Source organism: Primulina eburnea, chromosome 18 (assembly GCF_022965805.1).
Source record: "Primulina eburnea isolate SZY01 chromosome 18, ASM2296580v1, whole genome shotgun sequence".
In the NCBI taxonomy this organism is placed as follows: domain Eukaryota; kingdom Viridiplantae; phylum Streptophyta; class Magnoliopsida; order Lamiales; family Gesneriaceae; genus Primulina; species Primulina eburnea.
This window is the reverse complement of record NC_133118.1, coordinates 24,472,523-24,489,437: the sequence shown is the minus strand read 5'-3', so window position 1 is coordinate 24,489,437 and position 16,915 is coordinate 24,472,523. Positions and strand designations below refer to the sequence as shown.

The following is a 16,915-nucleotide window of genomic DNA, read 5'->3' as shown; positions in this document are numbered from 1 at the left end:
AACTGCCCGAACCGAATTACACCGCACCGTTTTTATAATATTTTGTAAAAACCGCGATTAAAAATAGTAATCATAAATCACACCGCATACGCGGTTCGGTTATTTGCCAAGAATCGCACGAAACCGCTCCGTCTAAACCTTTTGTCATAATATTTGGCCTAAAATTATAATAATTTGTAAACACCATATTCAAATAAAGAAGTTATCATTCATTAACTCTCTTCAAAAATTATTATTTTTACAAATAAAACTTATCTTCTTCTTAATTATTCTTCATATTAGTATTTTATTAGAGTATTTATTTTTTTCACTACAAATTTTTTTTAAAGTTTGAAAGTGAAAAAAATGATAAAATAGTGTAAAATGTCATTTTTGTTGTGAGTATTTTGTGTTGTTAAATTATTAACTTAGCTTTGAATCTTGATTATTATTTTATCTATTTTTATCTTTATATGTTTTGAACTATATTTTATATTTGAAGACACTATATTGTTGTTGTTTTCAAATAAATTAGAATATATGTTCTAATATTTTTCTTTAAAAAAACCATAAATCGACCGCAACAGCTTGAAACCGCTAAAAATCGTAAGACTAATTCTTCATGTAAAACCGAGATTATTTTTTCAAAATACTAACCGACCGCATATGACAATTCGGTTTGAATTTTTTTTAAAAAAAAAACTGTAAAACCGCACTGTTGTGAGAACCGAATTTTTTTAAAGATTTGTAGGATGTGATATTTTTGTGTAAAATAAATAAATAATAAGATGTGCACCTTGGAGAATTAATTGTTGGAAATCTTTTACCAAGTCAATGATACATACATTATGGCATGCTAATTTTCGAAAATTGGAAAGAATATTTGCATGATTGGAGTATCATACAAATTAAAAGAATTGAGGCATGATCATTGCTAGAGATTTTCGAAAATCCCTCCTAGATTAATTTCCTACATATGGTGATGGATAGATATTAGTGTGATTGGGAAATATATCATCAAAGTGGCTCAAAAATCCCTTGAATTAGCATCACCATTTTCGAGCCAAGTATTGGGGGAAAGAATCAAGGACTAAATCTCACCATTAGGTAGCCAAATAATTCAAACATGGAAAAAGGTTTCTAAGCCAAAAACGTGAGATTTGGTGGCAAATAGGAATGAAAATCATGGGATTTGGATGCATATCATGCATGATTTAGGTATCATATTAAACTATCCTCTCCTCACCAATAAATACACCATCATGCCTAGCCATTCTTACACATTTAATTTCGAATTCCCATTGCTGAAAGTCTCGGAATTCAGCAGCATTTCCTAGCCAAACTCTGTTGAAAATCTTCCAGAAAAATCGAAGCCGAAGCGCCGTCCGACCGAAGAACGAGGAGCGACCCAATCCCCAAAGTTGTGCACCACGTTTTTAGCATCATTATATACGGTAAGTGGGCTGTTTTAAAGGTTTAAAATTTCGGATATATGCATATGTGATTTTTCGGTATTTTTGAAAATACAGTCGAGTACATATTCTTTCCTACTCCTTTTCTTGTGTCGAATTGTCATACTGTTTTAAGCACTGTGAGGAGTCGACTGTATATGAGTGGGAATCCCAACCATGACGTACCCTTACGCGGTGGGAGATATAACCGCTATACGGCCTCGCCCCTTAGAGGAGTAAAAATTAGGGACTGACGTCAGTAAACCATAGAAAGTTGGATAAATCACAGTGGCTGGTAAATGTTATGCATGTTTATGAAGTATGTATGCAAGTCATGTGTTTCGAAATTTATGCATGTTGTTTTATTGTACTCGATATTCCCCCACTTGCTGAGTATTCCCAAATACTCACCTCCCCTTACAACCCCTCACAGATAAGTCCGAAGAACAGATTGAGGAGGAAGAATCCGAACAGTTTTGGGGATGGTGAATTCTCAAGGAAATCGTTTATGTTTAAGTTATTATTAATTAGTTTCCGCATTAAAACTCTGTCGTCTTAATTATTTCAGTTTTGTAAAGACAATGTTATTTCATTGAAATTATGATATATAAACTGGTTCGGTTTATACTGTGCTACGAAAGGCTTGTTGTTTCGATTGTGTGATTGTTAAACAACGCCGGTGTCAAATCCCGAGTTTCGGGGCGTGACATTTAAGTGGTATCAGAGCCGCCAGGTTCATAATCCAGTTGGGAAGAAAAATTTGTTAGATTATGGCAAAAGGCTGATGCAGTCCCCTTCGAAACGGTCTAACGAGTAATATTCACAAATTTGTTGTGAGGCATAGTCCGAAAACATGAAAATCCTTCGTCTAGACCTCCGAAATCGCGTTTTTTCTATTTTAGGAAAGTTTCGTATAATTCATAACTTTTCATAGGAAACTCAGAATTTAATTCCGTCGACTGTTCTAGAATCCTCTCGACGTATTCTTTCTATCCATGGGTCAATATCCAAAATTTTATTTTTGAAAAATTTCTCGAAAAATCTCTTTCAATGCGTATTTTGTGCTAGTTAAAGGATATTTATGAAATTTTATTATGAGGACAATTAGTATTTGTATTCATTTTTGGGAATATATCTATCAAAGATAAGTTGACTTAAGCTTCTGATTAAAAAAAAAATTTGATTCGAGGATGATAAGTTATTTATGAAAACTAATATGAGAAAAGTTGATATAAGGATTATATCATAAGTTTTGGGTACTGTACTATAGAAGTTGATTTTGTGTCGATAGTTAATTGTGTGAGCAATATGTTTGGGTTATTAAGAATATTAACCGTTAACTTTAAAATGTAGGACATTGGAATATCTTGTGAGAAAATATCATCTGGTTAAGGAATTTATATTATTTTGAGATAACAAATATGATACGACCTTACGTAAATAAAATAAGTTATGAGATATTGATGGGTATCAAGGAAAGTATAGTGCAATAAGTTTTGAATTTTATGGTACTAAGAATGATTCAAAGAGAATGACATTCAATGAACTCTTTTGTATTAGAGCGTGATAGGCTAATGATCTTGATGAAAGTAAGATTTAGTAAAAGAATAATTATTTGAGGTAACGACTAGGTTATAATTTTCGGGATTTAAGCTATATATCGATATTGAGTTAAGTTTCAATATTCTATATGGGTTGTAAATTTTTTAGATAGTAATCATGATAATTTTAAAATAGAATAAATCGGTATCAATTTGCATATGTTTAGTGTCGACTTGATTCAACTCACTTCTGTAGATTTCGATGCCATCCTAGGGATGAATTGGTTATTTAAGAACCATGCAATAGTAGATTGCCAGAGTAAGAATGTCAAACTCTGAACCCCGAACCAAGAAGAAATCAGGTACCATGGCAATGCCAAGGAACAGAAATACATTTTTCTGTTTCTCAGACTTGGAAAGCCATAATATCGGGCGAACAAATTTACCTAGTAATGGTAAATAAAGTGCATGCAAGAAGTAGATGAGCTAAAGTTGGAAGATATTCCAGTAATACGAAACTTTTCGGACGTTTTTCCAGAAGGACTTCTTGGAATGTTCTCGGACTAAGAAGTAGAGTTCGAGATAAATTTGGCACCATTGATGCACTAATCTCCAATACACATTATCGAATGGCTCCAGATGAACTCAAGGAGCTAAAAAAAACAACAACAACTTCAAGAGTTGTTAGACAAAAAACAGATAAGGACAAGTGCATCCTCCTGGGGAGCTGCAGTCCTTTTTGTAAAGAGGAATGATGGAAGTATGAGATTGTGTATAGATTATCGAGAATTCAATAAGATCACAATCAAAAATAAATATCATCTTCCAATTATAGACAATTTTTTTCAACATAAAAGAGCTACGATCTTCTCCAAGCTTGACCTGAGGACATGCTATCATCAGCTAAAGGTCAGAGCAGAAGACACCCCAATGTCAGCATTCATAATAAGGTCATGTAAGATCGAAATCAAGAATATCAGTGGAACTAAGAAAGTATATGAAATTCTAAGTTATCCGAAACATAAGAATGCAAAAGAAATTAGAAGTTTCTTTTGATTACCAGGCTATTAGCTGAAATTCGTCGAGTGCTTCTATTCAGTATCATATCACTGACGAGACTCGCACAAAAGAAATATGAATTCAACTGAAGAGAAAGATGTGAAAAAAGCTTTCAAACATTAAAAAAGAAGCTAAGATCTACACCAATGTTGGTATTATCTACTGAGGACAAGGATTTTACCATCTACAGTAAAGCATCAAAGGAAGATATCAAATGCGTACTCATGCGAGACATGTGAGTCAATTGAGGCCGCATGAGCAAACCTATGCTACTCACGATCTCGAGTTGGCAACAGTGGTATTTGCCTTGGAAATTCGGAGACAGATGGTGTCAAGTGTGAAATCTTCACGGAACACCAAAGTCTAAAATATTTGTACACTCAAAAAAAAAAAAAGAATTGAAGATGAGGGAAAGACGGGGGATAGAGTTACTCAAGGACTATGACTTGACCATAAGTTACCATCCGGGTAAAGCAAACAAAGTGGCTGATGCGCTAAGTCGGAAGGGCCCAGGCAAGATGACTCTAGCTTCCCTCTCGGCCCAGCCATGTCTGCGGGAGACCGTCAAGTTAAACCAAGATCGAGACTCGGTACTGGCCAAACTTAAGGAGCAAGTCAGAGAAGGGAAGTCTCAGGAGCATCAGATTGATGTCAAGGGAATCTTATGGATGAAAGGGAGACTGTGTGTGCCCGACAGTGATAACCTTCGCCAAGAGATAATGGCAGAGGCGCACAAGTCAAGATTCTCAGTCCACCCGGGCTGTACGAAAATGTACAGGGACCTCAAGAACAGTTTCTGGTGGAATGACATGAAAAGAGATGTAGCGGAATTCGTCTCCAGATGTCAGGTATGCCAGCAGGTTAAAGCAGAACAGCAGCAACCTGGAGGATTACTGCAACCTCTGGAAATTCCTGAGTGGAAATAGGAGCATATTTCCATGGACTTTGTGGCGGGATTGCCAAAGTCTAGGCAAGGCCACAACGGTATATGGGTGATCGTGGACAGACTCACAAAGACCGCACACTTCCTACCTGTCCGCATGAATTACAATCTCGACAAGTTGGCTTCACTGTATATGGACAACATTGTGAGACTGCATGGAGTTCCTGTGAGCATTCTATCCGATAGAGGTCCGAGGTTCGTCTCGCGTTTTTGGAAGAGCTTTCAGGAGGCCATGGGAACGAAAGTGACCCTAAGTACCGCCTATCATCCTCAAACAGATGGACAAACGGAGAGAACCATCCAAACCTTAGAAGATATGCTGCGGGCATGCGCTCTTGAATTCAGTAGCGATTGGAGCACTCATCTACCCTTATTTGAGTTTGCTTACAACAGCAGCTATCACAGCAGCATTGGAATTGCTCCATACGAAGCTCTTTATGGGAGGAAATGTCGGTCACCACCTTACTGGGATGAAGTGGGAAAGAAAGCCTTAGTGAGACCCGAGCTAGTACAAATGATTGTGGACAAAGTTAAAATTGTCCGAGAGAAGCTCAAGACAGCTCAAGATCGACAGAAGAGCTGGACAGATCTGAAAAGAAGGCCTGTAGAGTTCAATGTGGGCGAGAAGGTTTATGTGAAAGTCTCGCCTATGAGAGGAGTTGTCTGATTCAATAAGGCCAGGAAGCTGAACCCTTGATATGTTGGACCCTTTGAAATCTTAGAAAAAGTGGGCACGCTAGCATGCAGACTGGCACTGCCACGGAGCATGTCAAGGATCCACAACGTGTTCCATGTTTCCCAACTAAGGAGGTACATTCCAGACCCAAGTAACGTTTTAGAAGTAGAACCGCTCTTGACCGAAGGAAATTTTGGGAGAAGGACTGAAATACGAAGAAGTTCCTATCAGGATCGTGGACACCAAGGAACAAGTCCTCAGGCGACGCATCATTTCCTACTTCAAAATGCAGTGGTCCAACCACGCCGAGCGAGAAACGACTTGGGAAGTTGAAGAAAAGATGCGAAAGGAATATCCTTACCTCTTTGGAGACCAAGCCAGCCCAAGTTTCGAGGACGAAACTTCTCATAAGGAGGGAGGGATGTGAGAACCGAATTTTTTTAAAGATTTGTAGGATGTGATATTTTTGTGTAAAATAAATAAATAATAAGATGTGCACCTTGGAGAATTAATTGTTGGAAATCTTTTACCAAGTCAATGATACATACATTATGGCATGCTAATTTTCGAAAATTGGAAAGAATATTTGCATGATTGGAGTATCATACAAATTAAAAGAATTGAGGCATGATCATTGCTAGAGATTTTCGAAAATCCCTCCTAGATTAATTTCCTACATATGGTGATGGATAGATATTAGTGTGATTGGGAAATATATCATCAAAGTGGCTCAAAAATCCCTTGAATTAGCATCACCATTTTCGAGCCAAGTATTGGGGGAAAGAATCAAGGACTAAATCTCACCATTAGGTAGCCAAATAATTCAAACATGGAAAAAGGTTTCTAAGCCAAAAACGTGAGATTTGGTGGCAAATTGGAATGAAAATCATGGGATTTGGATGCATATCATGCATGATTTAGGTATCATATTAAACTATCCTCTCCTCACCAATAAATACACCACCATGCCTAGCCATTCTTACACATTTAATTTCGAATTCCCCTTGCTGAAAGTCTCGGAATTCAGCAGCATTTCCTAGCCAAACTCTGTCGAAAATCTTCCAGAAAAATCGAAGCCGAAGCGCCGTCCGACCGAAGAACGAGGAGCGACCCAATCCCCAAAGTTGTGCACCACGTTTTTAGCATCATTATATACGATAAGTGGGATGTTTTAAAGGTTTAAAATTTCGGATATATGCATATGTGATTTTTCGGTATTTTTGAAAATACATTCGAGTACATATTCTTTCTTACTCCTTTTCTTGTGTCGAATTGTCATACTGTTTTAAGCGCTGTGAGGAGTCGACTGTATATGGGTAGGAATCCCAACCATGACGTACCCTTACGCGGTGGGGGATATAACCGCTATACGGCCTCGCCCCCTTGGAGGAGTAAAAATTAGGGACTGACGTCAGTAAACCATAGAAAGTTGGATAAATCACAGTGGCTGGTAAATGTTATGCATGTTTATGAAGTATGTATGCAAATCATGTGTTTCGAAATTTATGCATGTTGTTTTATTGTACTCGATATTCCCCCACTTGCTGAGTATTCCCAAATACTCACCTCCCCTTACAACCCCTCACAGATAAGTCCGAAGAACAGATTGAGGAGGAAGAATCCGAGCAGTTTTGGGGATGGTGAATTCTCAAGGAAATCGTTTATGTTTAAGTTATTATTAATTAGATTTACGTTTCCACATTAAAACTCTGTCGTCTTAATTATTTCAGTTTTGTAAAGACAATGTTATTTCATTGAAATTATGATATATAAACTGGTTCGGTTTATACTGTGCTACGAAATGCTTGTTGTTTCGATTGTGTGATTGTTAAACAACGCCGGTGTCAAATCTCGAGTTTCGGGGCGTGACAACTGTGATCACCCCTAGGTACAATCTTCGACCCTTAAGGTGGATAAAAAGAAGCCTTGCTGAATCGTCGAATACTCGTTTTTCCACCCGCATTTCAATCATGTCCCTTCTTGCTCCATGTAAATTGTATCTTTCATCTTCTCGAGATTCTCTTGTAGCCATTCTTGTAATTAATTTCACATTTTTTCAGACGTCCTACTCGTTAAGATTGGTGCCTGACAAGTCTACACGAAAGTCGATTCAATTATTGTACCGATAGCAAATTTCCATGTATGAAGTTTGGAAAATTTATATAGAAAAACGTTTTGATTATTATGTACTTGTCCTGAAAATGTTTTTGATTGATCATTTTTCTGAACGTGGGATTGATTAGATCATGTTTCATTTGATTCGAACTATATGTATAAAATAAAAAATTAATAGATTATATATTATTGTTTCATTCCATTCATTTTATGTTTATCTAAGTTCAATCGGATTTGAGACAAACATTGAATGAAGTATATATGTATATAAGACGGTCTCACGGATCTTATTTGTGAGACGGATCTCTTATTTGAGTCATCCACGAAAAAATCTTACTTTTTATGCTAAGAGTATTACTTTTTATTGTGAATATGTGTAGAATTGACTCCTCTCACACATTAAAATCCTCACACATTAAAATCCGTGAGACGGTTTCACATGAGACTCATTCATATATATATATATATATATATATATATATATATATATATAACATAATTATTTATAAAATTAACACTGAATGAAATAAGAAAATACAATCTTTAATATTTTATTATTCACATCAAACGATGTCTTGCATAACACATGTTCTCAAAATCTGTTTCTTGCTTTTGAACTTGTCTTGCAAAACTATGTTTGTCTCAAATTATTGGATTACAAGAGAGATGACAAGCTTTTTTCTCAATCAGTAGGTGCTTAATCTGGAAAAGCACGATTAAATTGTACAAATTTTAATGTTTATATTAAATAAGGTCTCATTTAAAAGGTCTATGAGTCTATATTTTTGATAAAAAAAAAAACAATAATTTTTACATAAATAATAATATTTTTTTATAGAGTATATCTCTTGTAAGACGTTCTCACGAGTCTTTATATGTGACACGGATCAACCCTACCGATATTCACAATAAAAAATAATACATTTAGCATAAAAAGTAATATTTTTTCATGGACGATCCAAGTAAGAGATCCATCTCATAAAATACGATCCGTGAGACCGTCTCACACAAGTTTTTGTTTTTTTTATAAGTAAGCCGAATCGGATTGTAGATTCGTATCATAAAATCAACTCATCTGTCTTATATGAGTTTTTGTTTTGTTAAATTGATATATTTTTTGCGTGCCTTTGCTTAAGATAAAAAAAATTATATAATCATCATATATTTATTTTTCATCAAAATTCAAATATTTGTATTTGAATAATTTAATCTTTAATATCTGCTTGAAATTTCACAAACAAAAACAAGAAAATATTATAATAAACGGACCTAAAAAAAATATAAACACATGTTGTTCCTATGTTGCATCATATCACAAAAACCTTAATTATCAATCCTGTAATAATTCGTAGACCAACCAATTTGCTGGATTTTTAAATTACGTACATTCATATTTCTGATTACAAATTTCATCGAAGTTTAATTCGTGTGCAACGAATTCGGGACATCGCACCTCCGCCGCACCTCTCCCTGTTTACCAGTCTTCACGCTAAGAACACTCACTTTCTCCATTGCATGAGCGAAGGCATCGAAAAACGCTTGCTGATTGGCCGCATACAAATCCACGACAGGCTTCGTTCTTGAATCAAAAGCCATAGCTTGATCAGTAGCCAACAATCCCAGACCATTCTGCAAGTTCACGTAATAAGTGTTGTCGAATTTCCCCGGCGACATCGGATCGTTGAAAGCCGCTATGGTATCGTCCGTTTTGTAGTTCTCGCACAGCTTCTTCAACCCTTTTGCGTATTCGGGATTCAAGGTGGGATCGGGATGGGAGCCGAAGATTCTGTCGGCGAATTCTTTGCAATGGGAGAATCCGATCGTGTGCGCGCCGGAGAGAGTCACCATTTCCCTGACGTTGAATCCTTTCGCGGCGAAGATGTCGATTACCCGAGTCATGGACATGTTGGCACGGGCGACGTGGCCTTCTACGTCGGCGGCATGTGATCCGAAGCTGTCTTTACGGCCTAGGCGGACAGGGTAGTAGGGCCCTCCGATGATGGACACGAGGTCACGCGTGGCTTCGGCGAGGATGTCGGAGCAAGACACGATGCCAGGGCATGCAAGCTCCAGCTTGGCTTTCGTCCGCATTATCAGGTCGAATGCGTCGCCGGGGAGGGCTTTGTTGATTTCGTGGTCTCGTTCGGCGGTGTTGAAGGAGTTGGAGGAGAGGAGGAGGGAGGCGTCGCAGCCGCCAACAACACAGTCGTGGAAGAAGAGGCGTACGGCACCAGCTGTGGTGGTGGGGACGGCTGACTGTTTGTCCAAAGCCACATCTTGGACGATCTTGGAGAATTGAGGGCAGGATTTCTTGTAGTAATCGAGGGTTAGCCTTGATTCCCCCGGTGGAAGTAGTAGAATAAGGAGGAGGAGCGGGAGGAAACGCGGCGAGGCCATTTTCCGGTGGCAGAGGAGAAGGAGATTCTTTTTAAATGGCCTCTAATGTGTTTGTGAAGCAATGGACAAGTTGTGAATTTTTCCTGATTTTGTCATGGAAAAGAATTGAAAAGGGCATGGAAAATGAAAGGAGACGTTGAATAAGAGGATGTTATTAATTTTGGCGCCCTACTTTCTCTCCTTTTCATTGTTTTTGTTTTTGTTTTTGTTTTTGTTTTTGTGCAAGACTCGAATTTTTCTAAGGATCGGTTAGATTAGCATGTTTGAAACCAAATACAAAATATAAATCAACCGATTCTTATTGCATGCATAACACATCATCCTAGAGATGGTGACATAATTAATTTAATATAAAATTAATTTATGGAATGATAATATTTAGATATATTTGCCGGGAAACATCCATCAATCATCTACTCTGTTCTTCCACAATGGAAGAAGAAGCTTTTGCTCCATATTTGGAAAATACATCTATAAGCACTGATTTCTCTTTTATCTTTAACCTGCAAAAAAACACAGTACTTACATTATCAACAACTGCTCAAATAATTGTGCAGAAGCACCACCAAAGAGTGCATCATTACAATGTAGCTTACCTCTTAGCAGATCCTGGGATATTAAGTCTCGGAATCTTGTTGTCTTTCTTCATATTGGGTACCTCCTTTTTATCGTTTTGTCTGATTTTCCTTCCCTGCTTCGAGGCCGTTGATTTGGCTGTGGATTCTTGTCTTGTTCCAAGTTCTTCCCTAAACTTAGAAGTGCTTTCTTCATCGTCTTCCCACTGTGCTACCACATAATGCTCATCTGCATCATCGTGTTCACTCAAGACGACTTCTTCCCCGGAACTTAAGAATGAAATGTTTGTATCAACATTTGCTTGAAAGACATTCTCCGAACTGAGAACAGCTTGTTTAGGAGGGCGACTGGCCTTTTTATGCAGCTGATTACTTGCTGGCTTTTGGGACTCGGGCTTCGGCTGATTACTTGCTGGCTGTGACTTGGAATTCAGCAGATCATTAGCTGGCTGTGACGTGGAATTCAGAAGATTATTATCTGGCTGTGACGTGGAATTCAGCAGCTCACATTTTATCTGCTTTTGAACCTTACCAAAGCTTAAACTTGTGCCAGAAAAATTCTCCACAAACCTATCAACAGAAACATGAAATAGAAAAATAAAAGATGGCAGAATCATCTCCTAGGCTAATACGTTGAGCAGTAATATCTTAAACAAATTCGGATATAGGCTGCCGTTCTTCCAAAAAGGTGTGCTAAATGGCATCTCAAACTTGAGCACTATACCAAGATAGGACTCGTATACCCAATCAAAAAACACCAAACCTGGATAAAGATTTCCCCCAATGCTGTTACCAAATTCCAACAGTATATACCTCTCAGCTTCTTTTTTGTACTTGAAGTCAATGAAAGCAAGGCCTTTGCAAACTGGATCCCTGGTCTTTTCGTTTCCAGAAACAACTGGCTCTATGTTTTGTATGCCAGGAACTCCTTCAAAAGCGAGTCGTAGATCCTTATGGATGTTTTTCTTCTTAGGAAGATTGGCCATTCGCACACGAAATCCGTTTGGTATGCGTGAAGAAGCTGCAAAGTTCCAGAACGGCAATTATATCATACTCAAAGGAGCATGAATTGAAATTCTCATGTTCCAGAAGCAGAAGGCAATGCGAAAGATCCCACATGACAGAATTTAAATTTACAATCCAAATAAAAGCAACCTGTGTTGACAACCTCAAAAATATTCAAATACTCCTTTGGAATATCTGGTTCCATTCACTGGGCAAGTGCAAACTAAAGGAGTGCCAAACTAAGAAATCCGCTCACTACTTTATTTTAATACAATAAAACAATGAACGTTTTGAACATGAGGAAATGAGAGCCAAAGTTGTTGATCAACCTATATCATCATTTATTTGACAGCAACACAAGCTCACCTCGAGGCAAATCAATTCTACAATAATTCAAGTAGTTCTAGCTATTCTATGTCTAAAAAAGCCAAACCGCCGAGCAGGATTATAATAGTTGTCTTAGACTTCTCTGTTGAGGGCAAGTTTGTAAAGGGGACAACTGCATAGGCTCGGGATTCAAGGTATGTCCATCTATTCGTTAGAGTTCCTGATGACAAATTACACACCCCATCGAACCTTTCCTTCTAATAACATTAAACCAGGGAGCTTGCTAGCAAGTAGAAAAGCAAATTAAGTTCTCACCTTTATTCTGCTTAGGCAACTCTTTCTTGGAATTGGCTTTCATTGGATTACTCTTCAGCTCATTGACATTAGCAAGCTGAGCTTTTCTACTCTGCTCTATCTCTTCCATCAGCTCATCCTCGACTGAAGTATCATACACTTTCCCTTCACCAAATCCACGCGGTCTATTCTCAAACCACTCCTTCATATTCTGCAGAGGCACAATCACCTCATCGTCTTCATCAGACTCATCACCCTCGAATTCACCATCATCCTCATCGTCTACAAACTCGTCATCATCAAACCCATCTTCAAATTCCTCGAAACCCTCCATTTCTGCTACAGTAAATCCGTCCTTTTTCTTGGTTTTCAAGGCATTTGAGCAGAACCCACCTGATTTTTTCCCTGGAAAAGCAAGTGAACCGAAGGGAGTCGGTCTGTTCGAGGGAAATGAGACGTCGGGTTTGGACGGAAAGTGGAGGTTTTGTGACTTGGGATTGTGAAAAAACACAGTACCATGCTGCAATTGCATTGGGAATTTCCCAAGGCTCAGCATTTTCACCGGATTCTTGAGTGCTAGAAACAATGTGTATGTTGATATCAAGCAGTTCTGCTGCGAAGATGAGGGTAGACAGGGAATAGAAAATGGCTCGCTTTTGTTTAGAGCCAAATGTGGGCCGATCTTGGTGCCAAACTAGGGCAAGCCCCATTACCAAACTAAACTAATGGCAAAAGTCCATTTCTATTTTTTAAAATTACAAAAATTTGTGTGGGATAACCTCACAGATCGTATTTTGTGAGACAGATCTTTTGTTTGGGTCATATATGAAAAAAATATTACTTTTTATGTTAAGAGTATTACTTTTTATTGTGAATATCGATAGGATTGACTCGTCTTACAGATAAAAATTGTCTTTATAATAAATATTTGTGTCAGAGTAATCATTTTATGTTGATTTGTTGACTAACTGATTTGGATTGATATTTCATATATGTAAACTGAAAGTCATTCTATATCAATGGAATTCCAGTCCAAACTGATGTAAATTAAGCTTTGTTTTAATGTATAATTTCGACATTTATTTTGTCATGTCAACTGCATTCGAATGCATTTTTTGTCTAGTCGAATTCGATTGCACGACAAGTTTTGATGAATTGTCGACCATAGGCATATGACATAGTTCTATCAGATCTTCTACTATAATCTATAATTCTACATAATGTCGAGATATGTTTAATTGTATTTTATTATACGAGCGTGTTCGAGTCATATTTTGTCTTGTATATTTTTGTTAATGAATCATTTTTTTATGATTAATAATGTAATACGTTTTGTTTTTGCGAATTTTCTTATGTATATTTCATGATATTGTAGGTCATTGAAAGGAATATCATATTCCTTGATTTATTTTTGGTTTTATAATATGTAAATATTATATATAGAGTTTTGCATTCCTGGACTAACAAGATTTTTTTTAATTTTTATTTATCCATAGATATTTTATCTTTAATTAAAAAAGTTTTATTCCTAATTAAACTCTTGTTTTCATATATTACAGGACTCTGTTATGGAGTAAACTTTAAGTCATATAAAGGATATAAAACCATAGAGCAAGGTGCGGCCGCTGTGTGTTTTTTTGACGCAGATAAAAAATAACGCAGGGTTGAAGATTTTTTGTCAGAAGAATTTTCGTGTTTGATATATCGCTTTGCTGTGTTGCCGATCTGTATTGAAGACACTCGAACAACAACTATAATGGCCCGAAAATTCGTGTTTGGAACTTTGCGGAAAAATTAAAAATTTTCTTTTAAAATGTCTCATTCATAAGTTAAACTGATAAATAAAGTTTAATATTCAAAATGGCAGCGGAAGAATTTAATGTTTGCAACATAAACGTTTAAAAATAATCCAACGACAGAAAAAAATGTTTGATCATAAAATAATAAATGCTGAAAAATGAGGTCCTCGGGTCCCACTACTGCCGACCCAAGCTAGCTCACTGGTCCCCGCCCTCGGTCCTGTCATCGTCAGTACCTACAACAATCAAGTCTAGTGAGTCTGAAGACTCAGCATGCATATAGCGTAAATAACAAGTAAATAAATAATAAAATCGCATGCAAGTGAAAATATCGTGAAAATATCATGTCCTGAGTTATATCGTAAATATCGTGTCATTATTAATTATAATATGTGCATAACTGAACTGAAAAATCATAAATAAAAATGTTTGCTCCTTGGAGCCCTGTAATGAAATAACGTGTAATAATTTTCTGGTGAGATTATGGTCTACGCAACTGGCCCCTGAACTGAACTGAACTGAACTGAACTAACCGGTAAGTGACCACCAGGTGAAATAATAATCGTCTGATCAGACTAATGCCACAAGTATACTGGGTGGAACTGAACTGACCGGTAAGTGACCACCGGGATGAACTGAACTGAACCGGTAAGCGACTACCGGGTTAAGTAATAATCCCATGACAGTGAAGTAGCCACAAGCAATATCGCTTAAACCTCAAAAATGGATATTTTGTATATTTTTATGCACGTAATATAATTAAATACGTAATTAAATATCCTGTATAAATTTTACCAATTGGGTTGGATCGTTCCCAGGCTCGCCGCGACTTAAATCTAACATGAAAAATATGCAAATGATTTATTTGACCAAACTATGTAATTAAATTCGAAAACGCGACAATTACGCCCAACGACTTCGTATTTAATCATGACTTCGTACCAACCCGAACCAACACCGAACCATCATATAGTCATGATTAAATACGCCTAAAATGATGAAATAATTTAGTGAATGGAGGCAAAAAACGTGAAACCCTCTTTCGAGAGTCATTTTGGCACATTGCACCGTAAATTCTCGTACGACCTCCAAAATGATCCGAATCTCAAACGGCCAAAAACATGACCTTCCTAACTCGATGAGGCACTGTCCAGTCCAAGGTCATAGGCTAAAATCCAACCAAGAACCCGGAACACGCCTCTGAACCGTGACGTCACTTACTGTCAAAATACAGCAGCAGCGCCTTGGTTTCCTTGCGTCGTTTGCGAGGCTAATGGCCATTGGGGCTTGAACCACCTGACCAGAACCTCTTACCAACATCCTAAGGAATGGTTTGAACCATGGCTAAGGGTCCTAGGCCAGACACACTTCGAACCACACCATAAATGCGCCGCACGTCCCACTCGAGACCAAATCTGCGTGCATGGGGAGTATTGCTTCTTTTGCTGTCATGGACCTTTCCAGTGGCCATTTGATTGACCATGGCATGATCTAGACGTCATAAGGTATGGTATGAACCGTAGCTAAGGGCGAAAAAGACAACCAAAGTCCACCCCGATACCATATACTTGAAACTCACACATGCATAAATGAAAGGGGGTCAAAGGGATTGTCTTGTTTTGTTTGAAAACCGATGCAACCATGGACCAAGCCTTGAAAGGCCGACTTGGTCACGTCTTAGACATTCCAAGCAGGTGTCCCAACCATGGCTATAGCCCCTAGGACAGCCAAGACCAGATACGTCCTCCTTTGACAGCAAGAATCAAAAATCGAAACTCAAAGCGACACTAAGGATGAGTTGCTGTAAATTCTTAATTTCAACATGCATAGGGCTTGAACAAATGGACCACCATGATCCTAATACATCCTAGCATGTGTCTAGGGGCAGCCTTGGGAGCCTAGGATCGAGCCAACCTGTAAATCAACAAAAACAAATACCAACGTACAGCATGAAGTGAAACCGAAAATCTGCACAGAATTTTTTCGAACATGCAGTAGCTAAATTTCGGTTTTTGATGTGAAATCATGATCATGAAATGTTTAAAAATATTTATATAACTTGATTGAAGAGCAAGGGATAATATATACATGCATGGATATTTTTGTTTTTGAAATAAAACCAAACGAGTGACGATGCGGCGCGGAGGAGACGGAGCGCTACGTTTACTTGTTTGCTACTCGATTTTTCCTTTGTTTCTTCCACTGATTCTCACGTTTTTTTCCTCACAATTCCTCTCAATATTCTCTGAAATTTTCGGTGAATGAGGAGGGAGGAAGGCTAGGAAGATTAAAAAGGGAATTTGCAAGATAGATGGAGAGGAACAAACTTTCTATCTCCTAGTGTGCTAGATAAGGGGATAATTCTAGAGTGAGATGGCCGAAAATCTTAATCAAAATAAGGTAGGAAAGTGCTTAATTATTTAATTGTTGGCGATTTAGAAGTTGAGGGATTATCTACCTAGAAAAGGTTAAGGAGAGATAATAAGGAATGAGTTGTAAAATTAATTTAAATATTTTACATTAAGGGGTGACCGATTTTTTTATCAATCAAATGGGGTTGGATATTGCTTAATTAATTATTATTGGGGAATTAAAAGGTGAGGGATTTATCTCCTAAAAATGGAGAAGGAAAGAGATCAAGGAAATGAGTTGTTAACTAATTTAAATCTGTCAAATGAGGGGAGAGGGGTGATCGATTTTTTTGTGCTTTTAAAATGAGTAAAATATTGCTTAATTGTTTAATTATTGAAGGTT

At 37.4% G+C, this 16,915-nt stretch overlaps 2 protein-coding genes across 3 annotated transcripts; both read right to left on the bottom strand.

The window, feature by feature from the left end:
- Positions 1 to 9,020: 9,020 nt before the first annotated feature.
- Positions 9,021 to 10,250, bottom strand: LOC140819692 (peroxidase 65-like). The gene has a single exon (XM_073179869.1). It carries the CDS (start codon positions 10,159 to 10,161, stop codon positions 9,184 to 9,186), a length of 978 nt encoding a protein of 325 aa, XP_073035970.1. The 5' UTR covers positions 10,162 to 10,250; the 3' UTR covers positions 9,021 to 9,183.
- Positions 10,251 to 10,438: 188 nt separating this feature from the next.
- LOC140819843 (uncharacterized) lies at positions 10,439 to 13,050 on the bottom strand. 2 transcript variants are annotated; one of them, XM_073180080.1, is made up of 5 exons: positions 12,384 to 13,050; positions 11,550 to 11,757; positions 11,237 to 11,306; positions 10,758 to 11,203; positions 10,439 to 10,664 (listed from the first exon to the last, which is right to left on the bottom strand). In XM_073180080.1, exons 1-5 carry the CDS (start codon positions 12,916 to 12,918, stop codon positions 10,571 to 10,573), a joined length of 1,353 nt encoding a protein of 450 aa, XP_073036181.1. In that variant the 5' UTR covers positions 12,919 to 13,050; the 3' UTR covers positions 10,439 to 10,570. The 2 variants fall into 2 exon arrangements, with proteins under 2 accessions (XP_073036181.1, XP_073036180.1); XM_073180079.1 differs by having other exon boundaries at positions 10,758 to 11,306; positions 12,384 to 13,048.
- Between the last annotated feature and the right edge of the window lie 3,865 nt (positions 13,051 to 16,915).